The sequence below is a fragment of the Hippocampus zosterae genome, chromosome 5 (assembly GCF_025434085.1).
Source record: "Hippocampus zosterae strain Florida chromosome 5, ASM2543408v3, whole genome shotgun sequence".
Taxonomy (NCBI): domain Eukaryota; kingdom Metazoa; phylum Chordata; class Actinopteri; order Syngnathiformes; family Syngnathidae; genus Hippocampus; species Hippocampus zosterae.
This window is the reverse complement of record NC_067455.1, coordinates 25,986,731-26,011,752: the sequence shown is the minus strand read 5'-3', so window position 1 is coordinate 26,011,752 and position 25,022 is coordinate 25,986,731. Positions and strand designations below refer to the sequence as shown.

At 46.6% G+C, this 25,022-nt stretch overlaps 1 protein-coding gene across 5 annotated transcripts in view; it reads left to right on the top strand.

Annotated features, from left to right (window-relative positions):
• The first annotated feature begins 357 nt into the window (after positions 1–357).
• ano10a (anoctamin 10a) overlaps positions 358–25,022 on the top strand; it is a 107,310-nt gene continuing 82,645 nt past the window's right edge. For 4 of the 5 annotated variants that reach the window (XM_052064715.1, XM_052064716.1, XM_052064714.1 and 1 more), the window contains exons 1-3: positions 358–635; positions 4,539–4,684; positions 11,804–12,001. In XM_052064715.1, the coding sequence (XP_051920675.1) occupies positions 4,549–4,684; positions 11,804–12,001 (334 nt within the window). In that variant the 5' untranslated portion in view covers positions 358–635; positions 4,539–4,548. The remainder of the gene's footprint in view (positions 636–4,538; positions 4,685–11,803; positions 12,002–25,022) is intronic. The other variant, XM_052064718.1, reaches the window with a different exon arrangement.

Below are 25,022 nucleotides of genomic sequence, written 5' to 3'. Positions count from 1 at the left end.
CTATCCATTTTCTCACCTTTCCACTTTCCATCGTGTTGTTTTTTTTTCACTAACTAGCTCTCTCGTCTCCTCGTCTGTCTTGTTCGCGTGCTGCTCAGTGTGCAGCTGTGTGTGTCTCTTCTCTAATCCCTCCCCCTTCTCTAAACTGCAGCGCGCGTGTGCGTCTGTGTGCGTGTGTGTGCACGTGTGTGTGTGAGTGTGTGCGTGCGTGTGTGTGTGTGCGCGTGCGTGTGTGTGTGTGCGTGCGTGTAACCCTCCCCAACCGGCTCCCAATGAGGAGCCGACTCCCACCTCATCGTTCACTTCAAAGAGCCGACTCTACGAGCCGGCTCGTTCGCGAACAACACATCACTCCCGTCTTCGTCAATCTCCATGTTGCATTTACTGGTGGGAGGTCCAACCCTGTAAATGGCAGAGATGTGAGAGTAACTTTTGAAAAAAACTGCAGTTAGAGTAATACGATCTACCCAGTGACGCTGTTGAACGAGAGTGGTGTTTACAAACGTCGGCGTTTCGTTTGTAGTTCAGACTACTGAGCTGAAAGTCGCTGCTATCCATACAAGTGCATGTTTCTCACCGAAGAGAGCAGCATTGCGGAAATAGATTTTCTACGGCCAACAACATTTCTCAACGCGGTAAGTGCCCAAAATGAAGTGTTATTTTTTCGGTATTTCTCGGTGTGCTAGTGCGGGACACGTAAGTAAACTTCGACTTCGCAGTGCCATTGTATTGTTCACAATTGGCATGAATGTTTAATACTCTTCTATATCTGCCCGCCACAATGCAATCCAAACATGACATGCAAGCAATTGTTCCCACTAAATTACCGAAAAATACATACTGCTGAATCAAGGCTACTCTGAAATGTGCAGTTTCGTTTCATTTTGAGGGTCTCGGGGAGTCATAAAGTCAGCCAGTACCTTGTGTGACCATCATTTACCTCACGCAGTGCAATACATTTCATTCGCAAAGAGTTGATCAGGTTGTTGATTGTGGCCTGCGAAGTGTCTGTCCACTCCTTTTCAATGGCTGTGCGAAGTTGCCGGATGTTGGCAGATACACATTCTGCAATGCGCTGTTGTACACACCTATCTGGAGCATCACAAACATGGTCAATGGGTGACATGTCCCATGAATCTGCTGGCCATGCGAGAATGGGAGTGTTTTCGGCTTCCAGCAGTTGTGTACTGCTGGATGATTGTTCGTCTGTGTGTGCCCTGCGATTGACTGGCAACCGGTTCAGGGTGTCCCTCCTACAGCCCGAAGACGGCTGGGATAGGCTCCAGACCCCCCAGTGACCCCTGTGAGGATAAGTGGATCGGAAAATGAATGTGCGTGTGCATTCAGTGATAATTTTACAGTTTACCACCAGCGAGTCCCATGGACTCGCTGATCAGAAAAGTACGAGTCCCATTATGCATTCCAGAGTCCCAAATTTCGAATTCTGAAATGGTCTACTTATTCAATTCAAATCATGATAATAACACAAACAACAACATATACATACCTTTATAATTAAAAGCTGCAAACATTTAAATAATTGAGTAGCAGGCCTGAGGATTTCGGAAATTCATGGTAACCGTTTTTCGGTTCCGTTGGATTACCCAATGGGAAACCACTATAACTAATTTTGGGTTCCGTAAACGTTTATCATGGGAACCCATCAGTATCTGTGTACTCCAGGTTTTTTCAATAAAATAAATGGATCAAAATATGTTGTACTCATATGGCATCATGAATACAACATACCACAAAATCAATAAAAGCATTAACGATGAACATTATATCAGTAGCTGTGTACTCCAGGTTTATTCCAAAAAAATAAATGGATCAAAAACTGGTCTACTCATGTGGCATCATCAGAGTATTTTTTTCCAATCTCACACTGCAAAGATTAATTGACTGGTAATCATTAATACAGGTAAGTATTGATGTGGCTTGACATCCACTTCCCAAGACGATGCATGTGTATTCTACGTTCAATTTGACGAAAGAATTTAACACACGTCATCATGAGTTCTACCAACAGTTAACATTAGCATTACTACACCTTGTGACGAATGTTTTATTCATAAAGTTACCATGCTACAACCAGTAAATTATAGAATAACCAATACTGTTGAATAATATTTTTCACAGCGATTAGCCTACAAATCTAATGACCAATTAGCATCGTAATCGTGCCCCGCGTCGTATTTCGCTCTCGCGTTCTGTGCATACGTCACAGGTGAGTTTAGTGATACGCCCTTTGGACGATTCATACAAAAAAAATCAGACAAACATTCCAATTTCTTAAATATCGTAATTAGTAGACCTTGGTGAGTTTTTTTCGGCGCCATCTCAAACTTTCATCCGCGCGATTCCTCAGTTTGCGGACTAAAATAACAATCCGCATGCGCACATAACGTCATCTGTTGTGTCCCCCCCAACACTGAAAACAAAACAAAACGAAAGTAAATTAGAAGAAACACACTCACAAACCACATCTCAAACACGCATACAGGCGCAGTGCAATCGCGTGGATCACACAGTCAATTCAAGTGCTGTGACTTTTATAATGAAACTATTTTTCGGTACCGTGAAAAACACGGAAACGACACGCTTAACCACTTTCCTACATACATTTTGTTGTCTGGAGCAGATATAGATGAAAGAGGAGCGAATCAAACAGGGATAATTTTACAGTTTACCCCCAGCGAGTCCCAGGGATTCGCTGATCAGAAAAGTATGAGTCCCAAATTTCGAATTCTGAAATGGTCTACTTATTCAATTGCATATGATAATATCACAAACAACAACAATATACATTGACAATAGGTTTATTTCTTACAAACAAATGCTGCAAAATATTAAATAATTCAGGCATACAAGATTAACAATGAACATCAGCAGCTTTGTACTCCAGGTTTATTCAACAAAATAAATGGATCAAAATATGGTGTACTCATATGGCACCATGAACACAGCATACCACAAAATCAGAGTATTTTTTTCCAGTGTCACACTGCAAAGATTACTTTAACTGGTAATCATTAATACAGGTAAGAATTGATGTGGCTTGACGTCCTCTTCCCAAGACGATGCATGTGTAATCTATCAATTTGACGAAAGAATCTACCACACATCATCGTGAGTTCTACTGACAGTTAACATGAGCATGACTACACCTTGTGACGAATGTTTTATACATAACGTTACCGTGCTACAACCAGTTAATTATAGAATAACCAAGACTGCTTCATAATATTTTTCATAGCGATTAGCCTATAGATCTAATGACCAACTTGCCTCGTAATCGTGCCTCTCGTGGCAGGTGAGTTTCGTGATCCGCCCTTCGGACGGTGCATACGAAAAATCAGACTGGCATTCCCATTTCTTAAATGTCGTATTTAGTAGACCTTTGTGTCTTTTTTTCGCCGCCATCTCAAACTGTCATCTGCACGATTCCTCAGTTTGCAGACTAATATAGCAACCCGCATGCCCACATAACGTTATCTGTTCCGCCCCGCCATCACTGAAAACAAAACAAAAGTAAATTAGAAGAAACACACTCACACACCACACCACAAACACACATTCAGGCACAGTGAAATCGCGAGAGATTCGATCACGTACAGTCAACTCGTGTGCGGTCACTTTTATGGGAAACCATTTTCGGGACCATCAAAATGACGCCACGGAAACGACACGCAACCGGTAACGATCATTACAGTGAAATCCTCAGGCCTGCCGTAGATTTCTTTTTGTTTGTTTTGACTGAGAAATTTTCATAGGTCCCAAAAACGCACATTATTTGGAACTGTGTGGAACTGTCCGTGGGAAAATTATGCGTCTAGGAAGCATAGGTAACGAGATGGCTGATCAAAGTGTCCTTTTCACCAGTGGATCAAAGACGTCATGCTGCAATGCGCACACGTCTGCTCCAAATTCAGCTTGAAAGCAACAAGAAGTTGTAGCATCAATGAACGAAAAAGAGTGCTGCGGAGCACCCGACTTCGGTGACGGCCACACTGGCGTTTTGTTCATCTCTTTAAATGTGTTTTCAGCAGCACTCGCAAAGGAAGCAGCGGCGGGTTGTTGACATCAGTGCTTTACATGTGTATTCAAGCTGGTGTGGGGCATCGTGGGCACAGTCATGATGCCGCTGTAGTCTGGGTACTCCGAAGCTGTCGGCCTTCGAATGAGACAGCCCTAACCATTTAGTACAACAGTAGTGCTAACAGATACAGTATCCATATCAAATGTGCACGGGCCGCACTCACATTAAACTTTCATATCAAGGCCTCAAACTAGCGTCCCACGGGCCACATTTGTATCATGGGTCGCGAGTTTGAGACCACTGATATAATGTGTTAATAATTTCCCACATGAGACACTCCAGAACTTTAGTCGCACCCCAAGCCAAACTATGAAAAAAAATTGCAATTTATAGTCTGGAAAATTTGGTCATCAAGGCAATAAGGTTTTGTGAAAATCCATTTTTTCCCCAACTCCTCTGCTTAGCGTATTTCTTGATTTATTTCTAATGACTTTTACAGGTGGAATTGGATGATGATGGAGATTTCAGGCACCAGATACCGTTCTGGTATTTCACCACTAGTGGTGGTGGTACTGTCCCCAGACACAAAGGAGGAAACTGTTTCATGGCTGCTGAGAAGAATGAGAGAAAAACAGCAGGATGGAGGTACGTATGAAGTTGAAATGCTTTATCACCATATATAAGACGCTGTTCTTTGCATTGAAATAAGACTGAAAAAGTGGGGTTCGTCTTATATTCGGGGTCTAGACATTATACCCATTCACGACGATAGATGGCGCCAGATATCAATGAAGTGGATGCTGAACTTGACTCTCCAGGCCAAATTGAACCCCTGCCACAAAGAATAAAAATAAAAACGGTGGTAGCACAAAGAAGAAAATAAAAAATAGTGGTAAGAAGGAAAAGAGAAGAAAATGATAGAAGAGATCACAGAAAATGGAGAAACGTAGTGACAATCTGGAGAAAAGTGGGTCAAAGATCGGCCAGGTTAACCGGCAGCTGAGGAGAAGTTATGTAATTTACATTTCAAAAACCAGAAGCCATTCATTTTCCAATGGGATTGCACTTTAGATTTGAATGAGGCAAAAAAAACAAACATACTTTTTCTCTCCAATATATTTTTATCATTTGTTTTAGATGTACTGTAATGATTTTCTGGATAAAAATTAATTTGGTGTTCAAATAGTCTTTTTTTCAAACTTGAGTCTTGAATAATCAGGGCCGTCTTATATTCGGACCAAGACAGGATGGTTGACGAGAGTTGACCAAGTGACTAAATTTCCTTCCCTCAAGTCTGAGGAAAAACAGTAATCATTTATAACAACAATACTCCTGGGATTCTCTTGCACCAAGAGTTTGTGATTTTTCATTAGTATTAGGTTTCATTATGGATTTACTTTTTTGTTTAAATATCATCCGCTTTAATTAATTTTTAGAGGGAGTTTGTCAGGTGCGACAATTTTTGTCAAATGATTCACTCTTCAAGCCTAAGACAAGTGGAGTATCCAGCCATCTTCTACCGCTTATCCGGGGCCGGGTCGCGGGGGCAGCAGCTTTAGCAGGGAAGCCCAGACTTCCCTCTCCCTTGCTACTTCTTCCAGCTCTCCCCGGGGGATCCCGAGGTGTTCCCAGGCCAGCTGGGTGACATAGTCTCTCCAGCGTGTCCTGGGTCTTCCTCGGGGTCTCCTCCCGGTGGGACATGCCCGGAACACCTCACCAGTGAGGCGTACAGGAGGCATCCGAATCAGATGCCCAAGCCACCTCATCTGGCTCCTCTCGATGTGGAGGAGAAGCGGCTCGACTCTGAGCCCCTCCCGGATGACCGAGCTTCTCACCTTATCTCTAAGGGAGACCCCGGACACCCTGCGGAGAAAACTCATTTCGGCCGCTCGTTCTTTCGGTCACGACCCATAGCTCGTCACCATAGATGAGGGTTGGAACGTAGATCGACCGGTAAATTGAGAGCTTCGCCCTTTGGCTCAGCTCCTTCTTTACCACGACAGACCGATACAACGTCCGCATCACAGCAGACGCTGCACCGATCCGCCTGTCGATCTCTCACTCCCTCCTGCCCTCATTCGTGAACAAGACCCCAAGATAACCCTTCACTTGGGGCAAGATCTCCTCCCCGACCCGGAGAGGACACTCCACCTTTTATCGACTGAGGACCATTGTTTCAGATTTGGAAGTGCTGATTTCCATCCCAAATGCTTCACACTCGGCTGCGAAGCGCTCCAGTGAGAGTTGGAGAGCGCTGATTGAAGGAGCCAACAGTACCACATCATCTGCAAAAAGCAGAGATGCAAGACGGAGGCCACCAAAACGGACCCCCTCAACGCTTCGACTGCGCCTAGAAATTCTGAGATCACAGAAAATGGATCTCAGATCTCATAAAGGTTATAAACAGAATCGGCGACAAAGGGCAGCCATGGCGGAGTCCTTCCCTCAGTGGAAATGATTCCGACTTACTGCCGGCAATGCGAACCAAACTCTGACCTCGGTAGTATAGTTACCGAACAGCCCGTATCAGGGGGTTCGGTACCCCGTACCCACGAAGCAACCCCCACAGAACTCCCCGAGGGACACGGTCAAACGGAAGGCGTGTTGGTGGAGTTGAGGAGGTCTTTGAAGTACTCTGCCCACCGGTTCACAACGCCCCGAGTTGAAGTCAGCAGCGCCCCATCCCCACTTTACACAGTGTTAGTGGTGCACTGCTTCCCCCTCCTGAAACATCGGAGGGTGGACCAGAATTTCCTCGAGGCCTCACCAAACTCTTCCCACACCCAGGTTTTTGCCTCGGTGAAGCTGCGTTCTGCTTGGCCAGTCGATACCCGTCAGCTGCCACTGGTTTCCCACAGGCCATAAAGGCTCGATAGGACTCCTTCTTCAGCTTGACGGCATCCCTTTACTGCTGGTTTCCACCAGCGAGTACGGGGGTTGCCGCCACGACAGGCACCAAACACCTTATGTCCACAACTCAGATTGGCCGCCTCAACAATAGAGGCACAGAACATGGTCCATTCGGACTCAATGTCCCCCGCATTCCCCGGGACATGGGAAAAGCTCTGTCGGAGGTGGGAGTTGAAACTCTTTCTGACAGGGGATTCCGCCAGACGCTCCCAACAAACCCTCACAATACGTTTGGGTCTGCCAGGACGTACCTGCATCTTCCCCCACCATCGGAGCCTACTCACCCCTAGGTGGTGATCAGTTGACAGCTCGGCCCCACTCTTCACCCGAATGTCCAAAACATGTGGCCGCAAATCCGATGATACAACCACAAAGTCGATCATGGAACTGTGGCCTAGGCTGTTGTGGTGCCAAGTTCACATATGGACACCCTTATGTTTGAACAAGTGGAGTAGTTTTCCATCAAATAAAGAAAAATCGATTTTGAAGAAAGTAATGACTTTTTTAAAAAAAAAAATGTCCAAAATGTCCAAAGTCCGGCCCGGGGGGGCCAAATCCGGCCCGCGGTCGAATTTCATCCGGCCCTCGGCCCCTGTCATAAAATCAGTGCCGTCTGGCCCGCAGGTTGTGCGCAATGGAACACGTGTTGCATTGACTGAGGTCTCGTAGACTGGTGAGTGATGTTTCATAGAATACTGCTTCCCTCTAGTGGCTAAATGAGTAATATCATTCACTAAATGAGTAATAGCATTTAGACACTATAGGGCATCACTCACGAGTTAACAAGACATCACTCCGTGTTTATATTGACTGATATGTCATATTTCAAATGGTCCTTGCAGTTTTGGATATGTGTATTGCTTGTTCATTTCCCTGTTGTTCGAGTCAAAGGTTTTGTGACTATTGAAAAGTCATGGTGATACATTTTATGTTTCAAATCAATCAATTTGCACTCAGGAGACTTCCGTTTAAGAAAAAGTCAAGTGAATAAGCAGTTGCATGTGATATACCTGTTTCAAATGAACCAAAAGAAATTCTTAAGATTGTTGAAATTAAAATAAAAATGGAAATGTGAAACAGACTGCCCCTCCGTGAGCCGTCACCTTACCGTGGTGGAGGGGTTTGCGTGTCCCAATGATCCTAGGAGCTAAGTTGTCTGGGGCTTTATGCCCCTGGCAGGGTCACCCATGGCAAACAGGTTCTAGGTGAGGGGCCAGACAAAGCATGGCTCATAGACCCTTATGATGACTACAATATATGGACCAAGGTTTCCCTTGCCCGGACGCGGGTCACCGGGGCCCCCCTCTGGAGCCAGGCCTGGAGGTGGGGCTCGTTGGCAAGCGCCTGGTGGCCGGGCCTACACCCATGGGGCCCGGCCGGGCACAGCCCGAAGAGGCAACGTGGGTCCCCCTTCCCATGGGCTCACCACCCATGAGAGGGGCCAAAGGGGTCGGGTGCTATGTGAGCTGGGCGGCAGCCAAAGACGGGGACCCTGGCGGTCCGATCCTCGGCTGCAGAAGCTAGCTCTTGGGACATGGAATGTCACCTCTCTGGCAGGGAAGGAGCCCGAGCTGGTGTGTGAGGCAGAGAATTTCCGACTGGATATAGTCGGACTTGCCTCCACACACAGCTTGGGTTCTTGTACTAGTTCTCTCGAGAGGGGTTGGACTCTCTTCCACTCTGGAGTTGCTCACGGTGAGAGGCGCAGAGCAGGTGTGGGCATACTCATTGCCCCCCGGCTCAGTGCCTGTACATTGGGGTTCACACCGGTAGACGAGAGGGTTGCCTCCCTCCGCCTTCGGGTGGGTGGACGGGTCCTGACTGTTGTTTGTGCATATGCACCAAACAGCAGCTCAGCATACCCACCCTTTTTGGAGTCCTTGGAGGATGTGCTGGAGAGTACTCCTGCTGGGGACTCCCTTGTTCTGCTGGGGGACTTCAATGCTCACGTGGGCAATGACAGTGAGACTTGGAGGGGCGTGATTGGGAGGAACGGCCCCCCCGATCAGAACTCAAGTGGTGTTTTGTTATTGGACTTCTGTGCTCGCCACGGATTGTCCATAACGAACACCTTGTTCAAACATAAGGGTGTCCATATGTGCACTTGGCACCAGGACACCCTAGGCCGCAGTTCGATGATCGACTTTGTAGTTGTATCATCGGATTTGCGGCCGCATGTTCTGGACACTCGGGTGAAGAGAGGGGTGGAGCTGTCAACTGATCACCACCTGGTGGTGAGTAGGCTCCGATGGTGGGGGAAGATGCCAGTCCGTCCTGGCAGACCCAAACGTATCGTGAGGGTTTGTTGGGAGCGTCTGGCGGAATCCCCTGTCAGAAGGAGTTTCAACTCCCACCTTCGACAGAGCTTTTCCCATGTTCCGGGGGAGGCGGGGGACATTGAGCCCGAGTGGACCATGTTCCGTGCCTCTATTGTTGAGGCGGCCAATCTGAGTTGTGGCCGTAAGGTGGTTGGTGCCTGTCGTGGCGGCAACCCCCGTACTCGCTGGTGGACACCAGCAGTAAGGGATGCCGTCAAGCTGAAAAAGGAGTCCTATCGAGCCTTTATGGCCTGTGGGACCCCAGAGGCAGCTGACGGGTATCGACTGGCCAAGCGGACCGCGGCTTCGGTGGTCGCCGAGGCAAAAACCCGAACGTGGGAAGAGTTCGGTGAGGCCATGGAAGCCGACTTCCGGACGGCTTCGAGGAAATTCTGGTCCACCATCCGACGTCTCAGGAGGGGGAAGCAGTGCACCACTAACACTGTGTACAGTGGGGATGGGGCGCTGCTGACTTCGACTCGGGACGTTGTGAACCGGTGGGCAGAGTACTTCGAAGACCTCCTCAACTCCACCAACACGCCTTCCTTGGAGGAAGCAGAGCCCAGGGACTCTGAGGTGGGCTCTCCTACCTCTGTGGTTGAAGTCACCGATGTGGTTAAAAAGCTCCTCGGTGGCAGGGCCCCAGGGGTGGATGAGATCCGCCCGGAGTTCCTCAAGGCTCTGGATGTTGTGGGGCTGTCCTGGTTGACACGCCTCTGCAACATCGCGTGGTCAACAGGGAGAGTGCCTCTGGATTGGCAGACCGGGGTGGTAGTCCCTCTTTTTAAAAAGGGGGACCGGAGGGTGTGTTCCAACTACAGAGGGATCACACTCCTCAGCCTCCCTGGTAAGGTCTATTCAGGAGTGCTGGAGAGGAGGGTCCGTCAGGAAGTCGAGCCTCAGATTGAGGAGGAGCAGTGTGGTTTCCGTCCCGGCCGTGGAACAGTGGACCAGCTCTACACCCTTAGCAGGGTCCTTGAGGGTATGTGGGAATTCGCCCAACCAGTCTACATGTGTTTTGTGGACTTGGAGAAGGCGTTTGACCGTGTCCCTCGGGGAGTTCTGTGGGGGGTGCTTCGTGGGTATGGGGTACCGAACCCCCTGATACGGGCTGTTCGGTCACTATACCACCGATGTCAGAGTTTGGTTCGCATTGCCGGCAGTAAGTCGGAATCGTTTCCAGTGGGGGTAGGACTCCGCCAAGGCTGCCCTTTGTCGCCGATTCTGTTCATAACTTTTATGGACAGAATTTCTAGGCGCAGCCGAAGCGTTGAAGGGGTCCGTTTTGGGGGCCTCAGTATTGCATCCCTGCTTTTTGCAGATGATGTGGTGCTGTTGGCTCCTTCAAACGGGGCTCTCCAACTCTCACTGGAGCGTTTCGCAGCCGAGTGTGAAGCGGTTGGGTTGAAAATCAGCACCTCCAAATCTGAAACCATGGTCCTCAGTCGGAAAAGGGTGGAGTGCCCCCTCCGGGTCGGGGAGGAGATCTTGCCCCAAGTGGAGGAGTTCAAGTATCTTGGGGTCTTGTTCACGAGTGGGGGCAGGAGGGAGCGGGAGATCGACAGGCGGATCGGTGCAGCGTCTGCTGTGATGCGGACGTTGTATCGGTCTGTCGTGGTGAAGAAGGAGCTGAACCAAAGGGCGAAGCTCTCAATTTACCGGTCGATCTACGTCCCAACCCTCATCTATGGTCACGAGCTATGGGTCGTGACCGAAAGAACGAGATCCCGGATACAAGCGGCCGAAATGAGTTTTCTCCGCAGGGTGTCCGGGCTCTCCCTTAGAGATAAGGTGAGGAGCTCGGTCATCCGAGAGGGACTCAGAGTCGAGCCGCTTCTCCTCCACATCGAGAGGAGCCAGATGAGGTGGCTTGGGCATCTGATTCGGATGCCTCCTGAGCGCCTCCCTGGTGAGGTGTTCCGGGCATGTCCCACCGGGAGGAGACCCCGAGGAAGACCCAGGACACGCTGGAGAGACTACGTCACCCAGCTGGCCTGGGAACGCCTCGGGATCCCCCGGGGAGAGCTGGAAGAAGTAGCTAGGGAGAGGGAAGTCTGGGCTTCCCTCCTAAAGCTGTTGCCCCCGCGACCCGGCCCCGGATAAGCGGTAGAAGATGGATGGATGGATGGATGAAACAGACTGGCTTACTAAAATTTGTTGAACAATATTGTTGTTCAATGTAAAGAATGTCAGCCAAGGTCGGCCCCCCGACATTTTACCACATAAAATCTGGCCCCCTTGGCAAAAAGTTTGGACACCCCTGATCTATAGTGTATTGAAACTTCTAATTTAAACTTTATCTGTCCATCCATCCATGCATCCACCAATCAATTAATCATTCTGTGCAACCATTTAACATCCAAATGTCAAAATACTTCAAACTTTCTTGATGTTGTCTGAACAGCTTGAATGAGCCCTTTTCAGGGACACTGCTCTGTTAACAAAATTGCATTTTCCTCCCTATTCATATGTACTATTATTTATCTGCTGTGTTATCTATTTACTGTATATTCTGCTTTATATGCTGATGAATCAGGTGCTGAGCTGCTTGTGAATCAGCTGCGCTCTGAAGGTGTGGTTGAAGAGAAGGAAAACCCCAACATTTTTCTTGTGACAGCCTCCTGGCAAAGATTACTCTCTGGTGCTGAAGATTTGGGTCTCTTCAAAGAGTTCAGCGATGGATCGATGAGGAGTTTTACGTGCATCAACAGCCACAACTTTAAAGAATTTCACGGTAACAAATGATAAGTGAATGCTGATTTGGGTTGTTGTAATCCCATAACCCCAAAGGATGTTTTTAGTTTTGTCGCTTGGTTTTAAGTCAGCTTTCAAATGACTACGTCATGGGTGGCCAACCAGTCAGAGACTAAGAGACAATTTTTTTACTGTGTTACTGCAAAGAGTCACATTATACACATGAGCACACATTAACATCACCCCATCCTTCTCTCTCGTTGATTAGCGCCTTAGTGCAGGGACCTCTGGCATTCCTACTCTTGAACAATCCTCATCAAATCTGTCTTGTATTTTGTTGTTGCCATGTGAAGCAGGCACTGTCTACATGCGAGCTGTCACGGTTACTTACTACTTTGGTGAACTTGCCACATATTTGACCAAAGATTGACTTCTGAAGCGACCAACCCGATCGCACATGTACAAGCATTTACGCATGCACGCACGCGGGCGCCCAACCATGAAAAACGCGAACATATGCAAGCATACCACGATTAGCAACAGACGGAACGACCCCAGACATGAACGAATCCGAGACACACAGACCCCCCCACCCCCTTCCATTTCTTCCTCCGACCCCTCGCAGCCGAATAGGCGATCCACGTATTGGGCACCCCTGCTTTAAAATCAGAGGTAATTCATTGACTCGATAGAGGTCAAAATTCATTTGTCATCTGATTGGTTGCCCTGTATGCCAATCAAGTAACGGGTTAAAAAACCGTGTTACACGGCGCAGTGTTGAAAAGTGTGGGAAAAAAAGGAGCGGCTTGTGATCCGGAATTTACGGTATGCTTTGGTCATAGCACAGTACCGCTTTTATTGTCCATCGACGGCAAAAATACAAAGAAAAAAATAAGAACTACAGTAATCCCTCATTTATCGCGGTTAATTGGGGACCAAAACCAGCCGCGATAAATGAAAATCCGCGAAATAGCGACCAATTAACATAGAGTATACAGGCTAAAAAAAAAAAAAATACCGTATTTTCACGACTATTCGACGCGTCGTACTAATGGCCGCAGTCTCATTCATGCGTGACATTTCTGTATTTTACACATACACAGGACGCATCGTACGAATAGCCGCAGTTTTACAGTGGTAAAACATACGCCAGCTTAAACATACGGCATGCATGCGCGCAGTCTAACACGTTAGCTTGAAGCATACGGTAGCATGCCAAAACATACAAATAAGATAAAAACACGTTTTTAAAAAGGCAACGAAAGCAGAACTGAGTTCGGGTGTATTTTATTTAGCCATCGTACAATGTTCTCACGTTTTTCGATCAATCATCACCTACAAATCCATCAAAGTCCTCATCCTCTGTATCAGAAGCAGAGGACTGCACATCTCAGTTGTCATTGAATGCATCACATGCCAGTGTGAGTTGCTACGCATTGCCGAGCGGAAAGAAGGAGTAGCAACAGCAAAGTCAACATTTCTCTCGTGTGAAGCTTTCCCACATTTGAAAGTAAAGAACAGAGCGAAACATGGTGGCAGCGCGTGTGTGTGTAGAAAGAATTGAACAATTGTGCAAGTACCGTAATCCATCAAAAACGCCGCGTTCCCTCTCGTTGTTGCGTATTGTGGCGTAACTCGCCAAGCGCTGCCTCTCACTCTTTGTAAAGTTGTGTTTGCCACCGATCATCCATTGTTCCCATGCCGTTTGCAACTTTACTTTGAACGCCCGGTTGATGCCAATGTCCAGCGGTTGGAGTTCTTTAGTCAAGCCTCCGGGAATAACGGCAAGCTCAGAGTTCATTTGCTTGACTTTTTTTTTTCACCGCTGCTGTGAGATGGGCACGCATGCCAAAAGCATAACCGGTGGCTTTAAGTTTGAACTGAGCTTCGTAGGCGTGCGTGTCTTTTTGTCGAATTTATTTTCAGGGGTTCTTAGAAACCAAAACCGGAGTTGTTTTGCAACAAAGCACATTGCCACACTCTATACAAGTGTTGGTACTGGCTTGAGGCGTCCACTTACACGCCCACCCTTCACCATTGGCGGACTAGCTTGTCTGTCCTCTCTCTCCCTCTCTTTCTCTCTCTCTCCCTCTCCATATATGTATGTATACACGCCCACCCTTCCCTGATTGGCCGACTTCTTTCACAGTCACTTCCGCCTTTTCTCTATATAAACAGCGTGTCGGCAGTCAGTCAGATTTTGGAACTCAGCGCATATAAAGGACGCTCCGCACCATAAGGCGTACTGTCCATTTTGGAGAAAATTTAAGACTTTTAATGGCGCCTTATAGTCGTGAAAATACGGTATATATATATATATATATATATATATATATATATACATGTCTATATCTATATACAGTGGGGCAAATAAGTATTTAGTCAACCACCAATTGTGCAAGTTCTCCTCCTTGAAAAGATTAGAGAGGCCCGTAATCGTCAACATGGGTAAAGCTCATTCATGAGAGACAGAATTTGGGGAAAAAAACTCAAAATTACATTGTTTGATTTTTTTAAAGAATTTATTTGCAAATCATGGTGGAAAATAAGTATTTGGTCAATCCCAAAAGTTCATCTCAATACTTTATGTACCCTTTGTTGGCAATAACAGAGCCCAAACGTTTTCTGTAACTCTTCACCAGCTTTTCACACACTTTTGCTGGTATTTTGGCCCATTCCTCCATGCAGACGTTTACAGCAGTGATGTTTTGGGGCTGTCGTTGGGCAACACGGACTTTCAACTCCCTCCACAGATTTTCTAGTCTCGGAGCCCCAAAGCATGATGTTTCCACCCTTTGCTTCACAGTGGGTGTTTTTCGGATACAATTCAGTATTCTTTCTCCTCCAAACACGAGAATCTGTGTTTCGACCAAGAAGTTCTATTTTGATTTCATCTGACCATAACACATTCTCCCAGTCCTTTTCTGGAGCATCCAAATGATCTCTAGCGAACCGCAGACGGGCCTGGACGTGTACTGGCTTCAGCAGGAGTACACGTCTGGCAGTGCAGGATTTGAGTCCCTGGTGGCGCATTGTGAAACTGATTGTAGCCTTTGTTACTGTGGTCCCAGCTCCCTGTAGGTCATTCACTAGGTCTCCCGGTGTTGTTCTGGGATTTTTGCTCATCTTTCTTATCATTTTGACGCCACGGGGTGAGATCTTGCATGGAGCCCCAGATTGAGGGAGATTATCACTGGTCTTATGTCTTCCATTTTCTAATAATTGCTCCCACAGTTGATTTATTTACACCAAGTGTTTTACCTATTGCAGATTCAGTCTTCCCAGCCTGGAGCAGGTCTACAATTTTGTCTCTGATGGCCTTTGACAGCTCTTTGGTCTTGGACATAGTGGAGTTTGGAGTGTGACTGAGTGAGGTTGTAGACAGGTTTCTTCTATACCAATAATGAGTTAAAACGGACGCCATTAATACAGGTAACAAGTGGAGCCTCGTTAGACATCATTCAAAGAAGTTAAACCTCTTTGACGGCCACAAATCTTGCTTCTTTGTAGCTGACCAAATCGTTATTTTCCACTCTTAATTTGCAACTAAATTCTTTAAAAAAAAATCAAACAATGTAATTTTGTTTTTTCCCCCACATTCCGTCTCTCATGGTTGAGCTTTACCCATTTTGACGATTACAGGCCCCTCTAATCTTTTCAAGTAGGAAAACTTGCACAATTGGTGGTTGACTAAATACTTATTTGCCCCACTGTGTATATATATATATATATATATATATATATATATATATATCCTCATCTCGCCCCTCGGTGGTGTCCGTCCCTCATTCAGCTCGGGTCCTCTACCAGAGGCCAGGAAGCTAGAGGGTTCTGTGCGGTATCCTTGCTGTTCCCAGCACTGCACATTTCTGGACTGATATGTCCGATGTTGTTCCCGGGATCTGTTGCAACCACTCATCTAGTTTGGGGGTCACTGCCCCGAGTGCTCCGACCACCACAGGCACGACTGTCACCTTTACCTTCCAGGCTCTCTCCAGCTCCTCTCTGAGCCCTTGGTATTTCTCGAGTTTCTCATGTTCCTTCTTCCTGATGTTTCCATCACTTGGGACCGCTACATCCACTACAACGGCTTTCCTCTGCCTTTTATCTATGATCACGATATCTGGTTGGTTCGCCATTACTTGTCAGTCTGGATCTGGAAGTCCCACAGGATCTTCGCTCTGTCATTCTCCACCACCTTCGGAGGTGTTTCGGAGGTGTTGACCTTGGGGTTTCCAGTCCATACTCCGCACAGATGTTTCGGTAGACTATGCCAGCCACCTGGTTATGGCGTTCCATGTAGGCTTTCCCTGCCAGCATCTCTGGAGGAGGTGGGCAACAGAAGGATGCTAACTAAGCTAAAAGCTACGATGGCCAGTCCCTCCCACCCCCTCCAGCCCGCCCTGACAGCACTTGGTAGCTCCTTCAGCCAGAGACTGTTACACCCGCGCTGCAAGAAGGAGAGATACCGACGTTCGTTCCTACCGACTGCTGTCAGGCTGATGAATAATAATAATAATAATCATAATAATAATAATAATTAAATGATGTGAAGGAAAATTGTAAATAGTACTGCGATTTATCCATTTTGTGTTCATATTGCATTTAATTGAAAGATGTTTGTTGTTTTTTTTCTCTTTCTTCTTTCTACATACATTCTTGCTGCTGGAGGCTGTAAATTTCCCCAGTGTGGAACGAATAAAGGATATCTTATCTTACACGCTGCAGTTATGTGTTGGATCGTCTCAGGTGCCTCTTTGCACAACCTACACCTTGGGTCTTGTCTGGTGTGGTATATCTAGGCCTCGATGGCTCTGGTGCTCAAGGCCTGCTCCTGAGCAGCCAGGATGAGTGCCTCTGTGCTGTCCTTCAGGTCAGCCCTCTCTAGCCACTGAGAGGACTTCTTGAGGTCAGCCACTTCAGTTATGGTCCGGTGGTACATCCCGTGTAGGGGCTTGTCCTCCCATGATGGTCCCTCTTCCAGCGCCTCATCTGTCATGAGGCGCTGTCATGTTTAGTTCATTGTTATGTTTTAGATTTAGTCATGTTTTGGACTTTGTGTGTTTTGGTTTTAGTTTTCTTTGTTTTAAATACAATTCTTCAAATACACCCCGCTTTTTGGGATCCACCACCACCAATAAACCAATATATAAAAGTGTCGTAACGTGACACTTTTATATATTGCATTTTTATATTTATATATATATATATATATATATATATATATATATATATATATATATATATATATATATATATATATATATATATACAGTATATATATAAAATATAGATAGATGCATAGCACGTCGGCTTCACAGTGCAGAGGTACCGGGTTCGATTCCAGCTCCGGCCTCCCTGTGTGGAGTTTGCATGTTCTCCCCGGGCCTGCGTGGGTTTTCTCCGGGTGCTCCGGTTTCCTCCCACATTCCAAAAACATTCGTGGCAGGCCGATTGAACACTCTAAATTGTCCCTAGGTGTGAGTGTGAGTGCGTATGGTTGTTCGTTTCTGTGTGCCCTGCGATTGGCTGGCGACCGATTCAGGGTGTCCCCCGCCTACTGCCCGGAGGCAGCTGGGATAGGCTCCAGCACCCCCCGCGACGCTAGTGAGGATCAAGCGCTTCGGAAGATGAATGAATGAATTTCACTTATGTTGAACTGTGTACACATTTATTTTGTGCAATAGAACACTTTACTCCCCCAACCCTCCCCCCGTCCCCCATCTTGCTGCTGTAGACTGCAAATTTCCCCAGTGGGGGACTAATAAAGGTTATCTTTTCAAATCTGCAAAAAACAACATGTTTAGTTCATCAGCCAGACCCTTATTGTTCATTGTTTGGGGGGAGGATGGTGTCCTATACTTTGTGATTGCTTTGAGGCCATTCCACAAAAAACAGTTCTCTGCGAAGTTTGTTTGTGATTGCTTTGAGGCCATTCCACAAAAAACAAAATCAGGGGGGGGGGGGGGGACAAAATCAGGACAGAAAACCCTTCCCGGGCAATGGCTATACATTAAATGGAAATCAAAATCTAATCTAAACACTCAGTAACTGAAAATCAAAATCGAATCTAAACACACCTTGAATGAAAATCAAAACCTGACAACTATATATGAAGTAAGCCATCCCAAGACATCAAACATTCACATCTGCAATGCCTTTCTGTGAAGTCATCATACGGGCTTACATAAGGTTACAGTAAATCATCGTCAAAATCAGTGTTATGGTGATGCTGATGATGCACAGGCAACGGGTGACTGCCTTTCATGCGGTCTGCTCCATTTTCCTGAGAGGGGTGCGTTTACCGTGGAAAACCTTCCCTCCCACTGTGGTCTTTCGGTGGCGCGCAAGGTCAGTGCGCTGGTGTTTGGGTGCTGATTTTCCTTCCCGGGACTGGCGTCGCTAGGCCCCTCAACCTCGAACCGAAGGAGCTTGCACTGCGACTGGTGAATCTAGCTGTCGCGTCCTTCGACCTTGACTGCAGTTTTTGTTGCCGCAATCACTTGGAAGGGGCCATTCCAGCATTCACTGTCCCAGAGAAGTCTTTTCAGCACCTTGAGGAAATTCTAATATCAACTCCGGACCTGGCGAGTCTGTGGAGCAGAACACTCTGGCAAGTCATTGTTCCTCTGCATCTCTTTCTGATCAAATAGTCTTTTAGTCTCTCTCATTGTCTCACTGAGCATGGCTTTGACAGTTCCATTAGTGCATTCCACAAAACCAGCCGATTGCGGGTGGTACGCACAGTGTCGCTTCAAATCCGTGTCCAACAATTCGCCCAATGCTTTCACGACAGTTCCCGAATCATCGCGAGCGCTCGAAGACAGTTCAACCCATTTTGAAAACACATCAACAATGACAAGACGGTATTGTTTCCCTTGTATTTTGTTCAAACAGATTACACGTCTACAATTTTTTTTTGTTGAAAAATACATAAACCCATGTTTATGATAATATTGGTGCACCTGTGTTATCATCGCTATCATCCCCCCCTGTTGACACACGTGACAAGCCATGTGTCAACCTCGCGGCACACTCGAAGAGAGATTGGAAGCCAGCGTTTCCCATCTTCCAATTTCTCTATCCCTGCGTCATCCGGTTGTGCTCTCTTATTTGTCCAATATTTTCGTTCTGTGTGAGGTGCTAAAATTTGTCTTGATTTCAGATCATCATGTGTTGTATTCTGTGCCTCTATTGCGAGTATGTCACGTGTTACTGCAATTTTTCAGCTGAAATGAACGGCCAGAGTAGTCATCACTTTCCAATTGATGTATTGACGCACCCAGCCATCCTGTGTTTCCTCGCACCCCGGATTGGTGGGGGAGGGGCTCCACAGGTGTTTGGAACGGAGCTGACAAGGTTATTCATGTTTTTCCACTCACATTGCTCTGGTTTGCCGAGCGGTATATAAATGTGATGCCCGGGTGAGAGGAGGGGCTTGACCGCCCTTCCCACCCGCGCTGTGGCGAAACACCACTGATCTTTCCAATACACGTGTTCAATAACAATACCCTGGGGTTCCAAGCCCAGAAAAACGTTTGTGTTATCCGGGTCTAGTCCCCGTGTTTGCTTACGCCTTATGGTCACATGCAGGTTGTTCGCCGTTTGCACACTACCTCCTGGCTTTAATTTGGTACCTGCCAATCGAACTAGACATTCGGAACTCCGAGTTACGTCATCATTCGGTAAATCTAGTGTCCAAAAATAGCGAGCATCATCTTGACTATTCCCCATGAGGGCTTCAACCTGGCCCTTGTGATTTACGACAGTGTAAATCTCGAGTTGCGTTTGAGCATCTTGTCTCAATAAATTATGTGGACAGCGAGAATTTAGCGCGGCTTCGACCAGTACCTTTCGATTTGGGTCTGTAGGGGAAGTAACGGTTACTGTTTGGGATAACATCAGGGGCTGCACGGAGCCATGTGCTCCTTTCATGCGAATTTTGCCATCGCTTGGCTTCACAGTATCGCGATCCCAACGACCGAGAACAGTGATATTGGTGCCCGTGTCAACAAGGAAGACGGTCGGGATTCCTTCGACCAACGTCATTTCCGTTTTAGTTATGGACGAGGTTTCACATCTCAGCAGGTAGTTTTCTGTGTCGAAAACATGATTGCTACCGGCTGAAATGTCGCCTTCGTCCTCACTTGAGGTAGGCGATTCGAACAAAGTCGCAGAGGCCTTTACCACTGTCATAGCTAACTCCTCTGTTTTATTCCGTGATGGTCCCCGTACTACTAGTCAAGTCGAGTCAACAGTATTTATAGAGCACTTTCAAACAGCCATCACTGCATACAAAGTGCTGTACATGGAGCAATTTATGCACAATAAACAGTAAGACAAATCGGTAATAAAGGCGGTAGAAAGCACCAAACAGTAAAACCCAGAACAAATCTAAGTCATGCTGAGTCGAATGCCAAAGAATACAAGTGAGTTTTGAGGAGGGTTTTGAAGATGGGCTGCGAGGAGGCTTTACGAATGTTCAGTGGGAGGTCATTCTAGAGAGAGGGACGAGCAACAGAAAAGGCTTGATCCCCTCTGAGCCTCAGTTTAGTTCTTGGTACTTCTAATAATGTCTGGTCCACAGACCTGAGGCGCCGGGCAGGTGTGTAGGGGCGGATGAGCTCAGAGAAGTAAGGTGGCGCGAGATTATTCAGATTTGAAAACGAAGAGGAGGATCTTGAAAATAACTCTAAAATGAATGGGGAGCCAATGAAGGGATGCCAGAGTAGGAGTTATGTGCTCCCTCTTACGAGTACCAGTCAAGAGGCGGGCAGCGGCATTCTGGACCAGCTGAAGGCGCTTAATGGAGGACTGGCTGACTCCAAAGTAAAGGGCATTGCAGTAATCGAGCCGGGATGTGACAAAGGCATGAATTACTGTCTCAAAGTGTTCATGTGAGAGGAGAGGTTTTATTTTGGCCAGCTGTCTAAGGTGAAAGAAGCTGGATTTAACAACTGCACCAATTTGCCGATCGAGTTTGAAATCACTGTCCAGTTTAAGGCCCAAGTTTGAGACTGTTGACTTAAGATAAGGAGACAGGGGGCCCAAGTCTACAGGATGGAATGTACAAGGGCCACTGGGACCAAACAATATCACCTCCGTCTTCTTTTCATTGAATTTCAAGACATTTTGTGCCATCCAGGTTTTGATTTCTTCCAGACAGGATAGGAGTGGCCTTAATGAGAAGGCGTCTTTCTTCAGTCAGTCATCTGCATAGCAGTGGAAGGGAATACCATGTTTCCTCAAGATGTAACCCAATGGGAGCAGATACAGCGAGAACAAAAGAGGCCCCAGAATTGAGCCGTGTGGAACACCACATGACAGGGGAGCAGTGCGTGACTCAGAGCAGCCAAGGCTGACACATAAGGTTCTGTCAGCTAGATAGGACCTATACCACTCAAGAGCACTGCCGCCAATGCCCACCAAGTGCTGCAAACGAGGCAGCAGAATACTGTGATCCACTGTATCAAATGCTGCAGTTAAGTCCAATAAAACTAGACACACGTGGTCTCCAGAGTCCTTTGCCAGGAGGATGTCATTAGAAACGCGTAACAGGGCTGACTCCGTGGTATGCATCGTCTTGAAACCTGACTGGAAGACCTCCAAGATGTTATGTTCATCCAAGAAAAGTTTCAACTGCATGTGCACCACTTTTTCCAGAATTTTGGAAATGGAGTTTGGAAATGGGCCTGAAACTTGACAGCACATCTGGATCAAGAACAGGTTTTTTGATCAAGGGTTGGACCACAGCATGTTTAAACCCTTGGGGAACTACACCAGAAGAGAGGCTGCTGTTGATGATATCCAAGACCGATGCGCCAACACTCTGGAGAACCTCCTGAAAGAAGTGCGGGGGAAGCGAGTCGCAAGGGGAGCCAGATGGCTTCGTCTGATGAACTACATCCTCCAAAAGCGCCAAGGACACAGTTTCAAAAGAATTTAGTACAGCTGAACATGGAACATGGACAGAGGGGTCAGATGCGGTATTTGAGACCGGAGTCCTAGCTGTAGAGACCTTATCAATGAAAAACTGGAGGAATCTGTTGCACATCTCGGGTGAAGAATCCGATCAAGTAGGCAGAGGGGGTTTGAGTACAGAATCTATCGTGCCACCAAATCCAGGATAGCACGGCATGACGAGTTGAACCAAGAGGTGAGTTCCTCTGTGGGTACGCAAAGGTTATTAAACGCATCAGAGAAACGACTAGCAGTGCGAGGGTTGAAGATTTGGCGTTTACAGCTAGGCGCGGCAGATTTCACAGCAGCATGCGGTAAGACTACGTCAAATAAAACTGCCACGTGATCAGAAAACCCATTTTCAAGGACTTGACACCGGTAGACCATGAGCAAGGACAAGGTCTAAAATATGTCCTTGTTCATGTGTCGGGCTGGTCACATACTGCATGAAATTGAAATAGTCGTTAAGTCTTAAGAAGTCTTTTGCTAGCGTTTTTTTCGGACAGCACACATGGATATTAACCCTTCGGTCCTTCGAAACAAAAAACGCCTAAGTTACGCGTTTTACAATTTTAGTAACGATGTATGTTGTGTTATACAAACGTTCTTTTTTTTTTTTTTTCAAACACTCAAAATGTTCAGAGGCATCTGTGCTATCCATACACGTATAGTTTTTATTAGTTCTTTGGGATTTTTTTATTCTTTATTTTTTGCAAAAGGAAAAAAAAATGTGTCTGGAGGTCTCAACCAAGCCCTACTAACAATCTCGACCGGACGTGTTCATGTAAAATGCATTGGTTTGAAGCCTCCTGCAAAAAGGCAAACTCATTTGCAATCCTCTGCCGCCACCTAAAAGTTGCACAATTGGAAACATTTATCGCAAACGGTGGACTACGAGGGTTAAGATAAGATATCCTTTATTTGTCCCACACTGGGGAAATTTACAATCCCCCATTAGGTGGATATGATCATATCTCAGCCTGATTTCCGCAAGAACGGTTGAAAAGTCGCTTAAAAAGTATTTGTTGTATTTAGGAGGACGGTAAATGACATCACAAATCACCGGGAAAACACTATCAACTTCAAAGAAGGTTGCTTCAAAGCTGGTGGCCGATGTGGTGAATGTGCACCGTTTACATTTGAAATTGTTCTTAAAGATGCTCACCGTACCTCCACCACGGCCTGATGTCCTCGTGTTATCGAGGAAACCACAGTCAGATGGCAACAATTCAAGCAAAGCGTTGTACTCACCAGTACCTGCCCAAGTCTCTATCACTCACTAAGTCAGTTATCACTCTCCCGCATGCGCCTGTCCTTCCGCTGTTGTCTACATTCTTTCACCATATGACCCTTTTGCCCACAAAGGAAACATCTGCCTTCAGCAAAACGTTTTTGGTCCCTAGGGGTTAATGTGAAGGGAGCAAATGACCTTATTTGTTCGTTACCTTTATAAAGAGGGCCCAGGGTTTTCCTGTGTGCGTGTGGGTTGGTCACCTGACTCTCATTCTTCTTTTTCTTGTTCTCAAGTCGTTCAAAATTCCGAGCGCAATTCAAAATTATATCTTATCTTATCTTAAAACCCAATCGGACATGTTGGCCAGTTCAAATTATGTCTGTTGACATATTGGGTAACCTCAGGATGTGCTTGGTTCAGCAAATGCTGTTTTAAATGCGAATTGAACAAGTCTGACTGTGTCTCGGGGATACCACCAAGTATTTTGAACACTGTTCTCAGACGGTGGAAGAAATCGTCTGTCGATTCATCTGCCTTTTGAATGCATGCGGCAATTTCTTAGGGATTTTGCGTCCGCTCGTGTGCCTGGGCGCAACGTTCCATAAATTGGTGAGGGGCCCCTCCTAGCTGCGTGAGTTCATCATAGCACAGATAACCTCCCGCAGCTTTTTTACCACTAAAGGAGCCCACGACTGCGCCAAACTTCGAACCGGTAGTTAATGAGAACAATTTCCCCGCATTGTGACTGTGGACTAAATCCGACAATTCTCTCACAAACTCGTCTGGGTCGTCCTTCGGTTTTGGGAGTGAGACGGCGATGTCTCGAAATTCGGCCGCCGTCCTTGGCCGGTAGAGGTGTATCGATGCCCCCTGGCATCTCAACCATGGGGTAAGCTTGTAACGGGTTATCTTTACTCCAATCATGTCTGGTAGTTTGATTGGGGGGTGTTACAGGAGTTTGATTCGTTCCCCAGGACGGAGGGGGCACTGAATTATTTTCTCTCATAGTTTGCGAACGCAGAGGCAGAGCTGGATACAGCTCTCCTCTAACTGCGGCCGCTGGAGAGGTTGTTGGTTGCGTAGCAGCAGTAGCTGCAATTACATCCTCATCCAGCTTTCAACGTTTGTCATTTGTCTTTTTAGCTCGTATTCGTTTGGCCCTTTCAACGAGGATTTTACACTTATAGCATTGTTTTCCATGTTAATTATTTTTTCGCTTTTCTTTGTCTTTCAGCGACAATTTGCCTAATACCGTCTCCAATTCATCGCAATCATTAACGTCTCCTGAGAATCCATATTTATTTTTCCTTTTTTTCACGAATCGTGTTGACCCTCTGTAGTCAATTTCAGCCAATCGTGTGTTTTCGATTAACGCTTCTTCACCGTGACGTGACGTCGTCTGTTGTGTTCTACCCAATCGGCAGCAGCCAGAGAACTTCCATGTCGCCATGTTGCTTAGCAACAGCTGGAAGCCTTTACCGGTATTTTACACACAAAAAAAAATAAAATAAAAATAAAAAATTGCTATCTAGTTCTGGGTCGTTACCCGAAAGGAACCGGTAGGTTTACTTCAGACTGAACTGGTACATACCGACGTCTATATGGGATACGTTACCACAATAGCGTGATCACCAATCACATTCATGCACTAACACAAAACCGATGCGCACAATATACGCATACAACGGTAGATGCAAACACACGCCGAGGTGGTCAACCTCGCAGGAAGACAAAGCTTCCTTACCGTTTACACTTGGCGAGAAACGATATCTAAATGACCTGATGCTCTCACAGACTCACTTGTGCTCTGTGTCCACGGGAATCGAACTTCCCCCGTACCGCTAACCACAAAACGGTACTCGAGCTA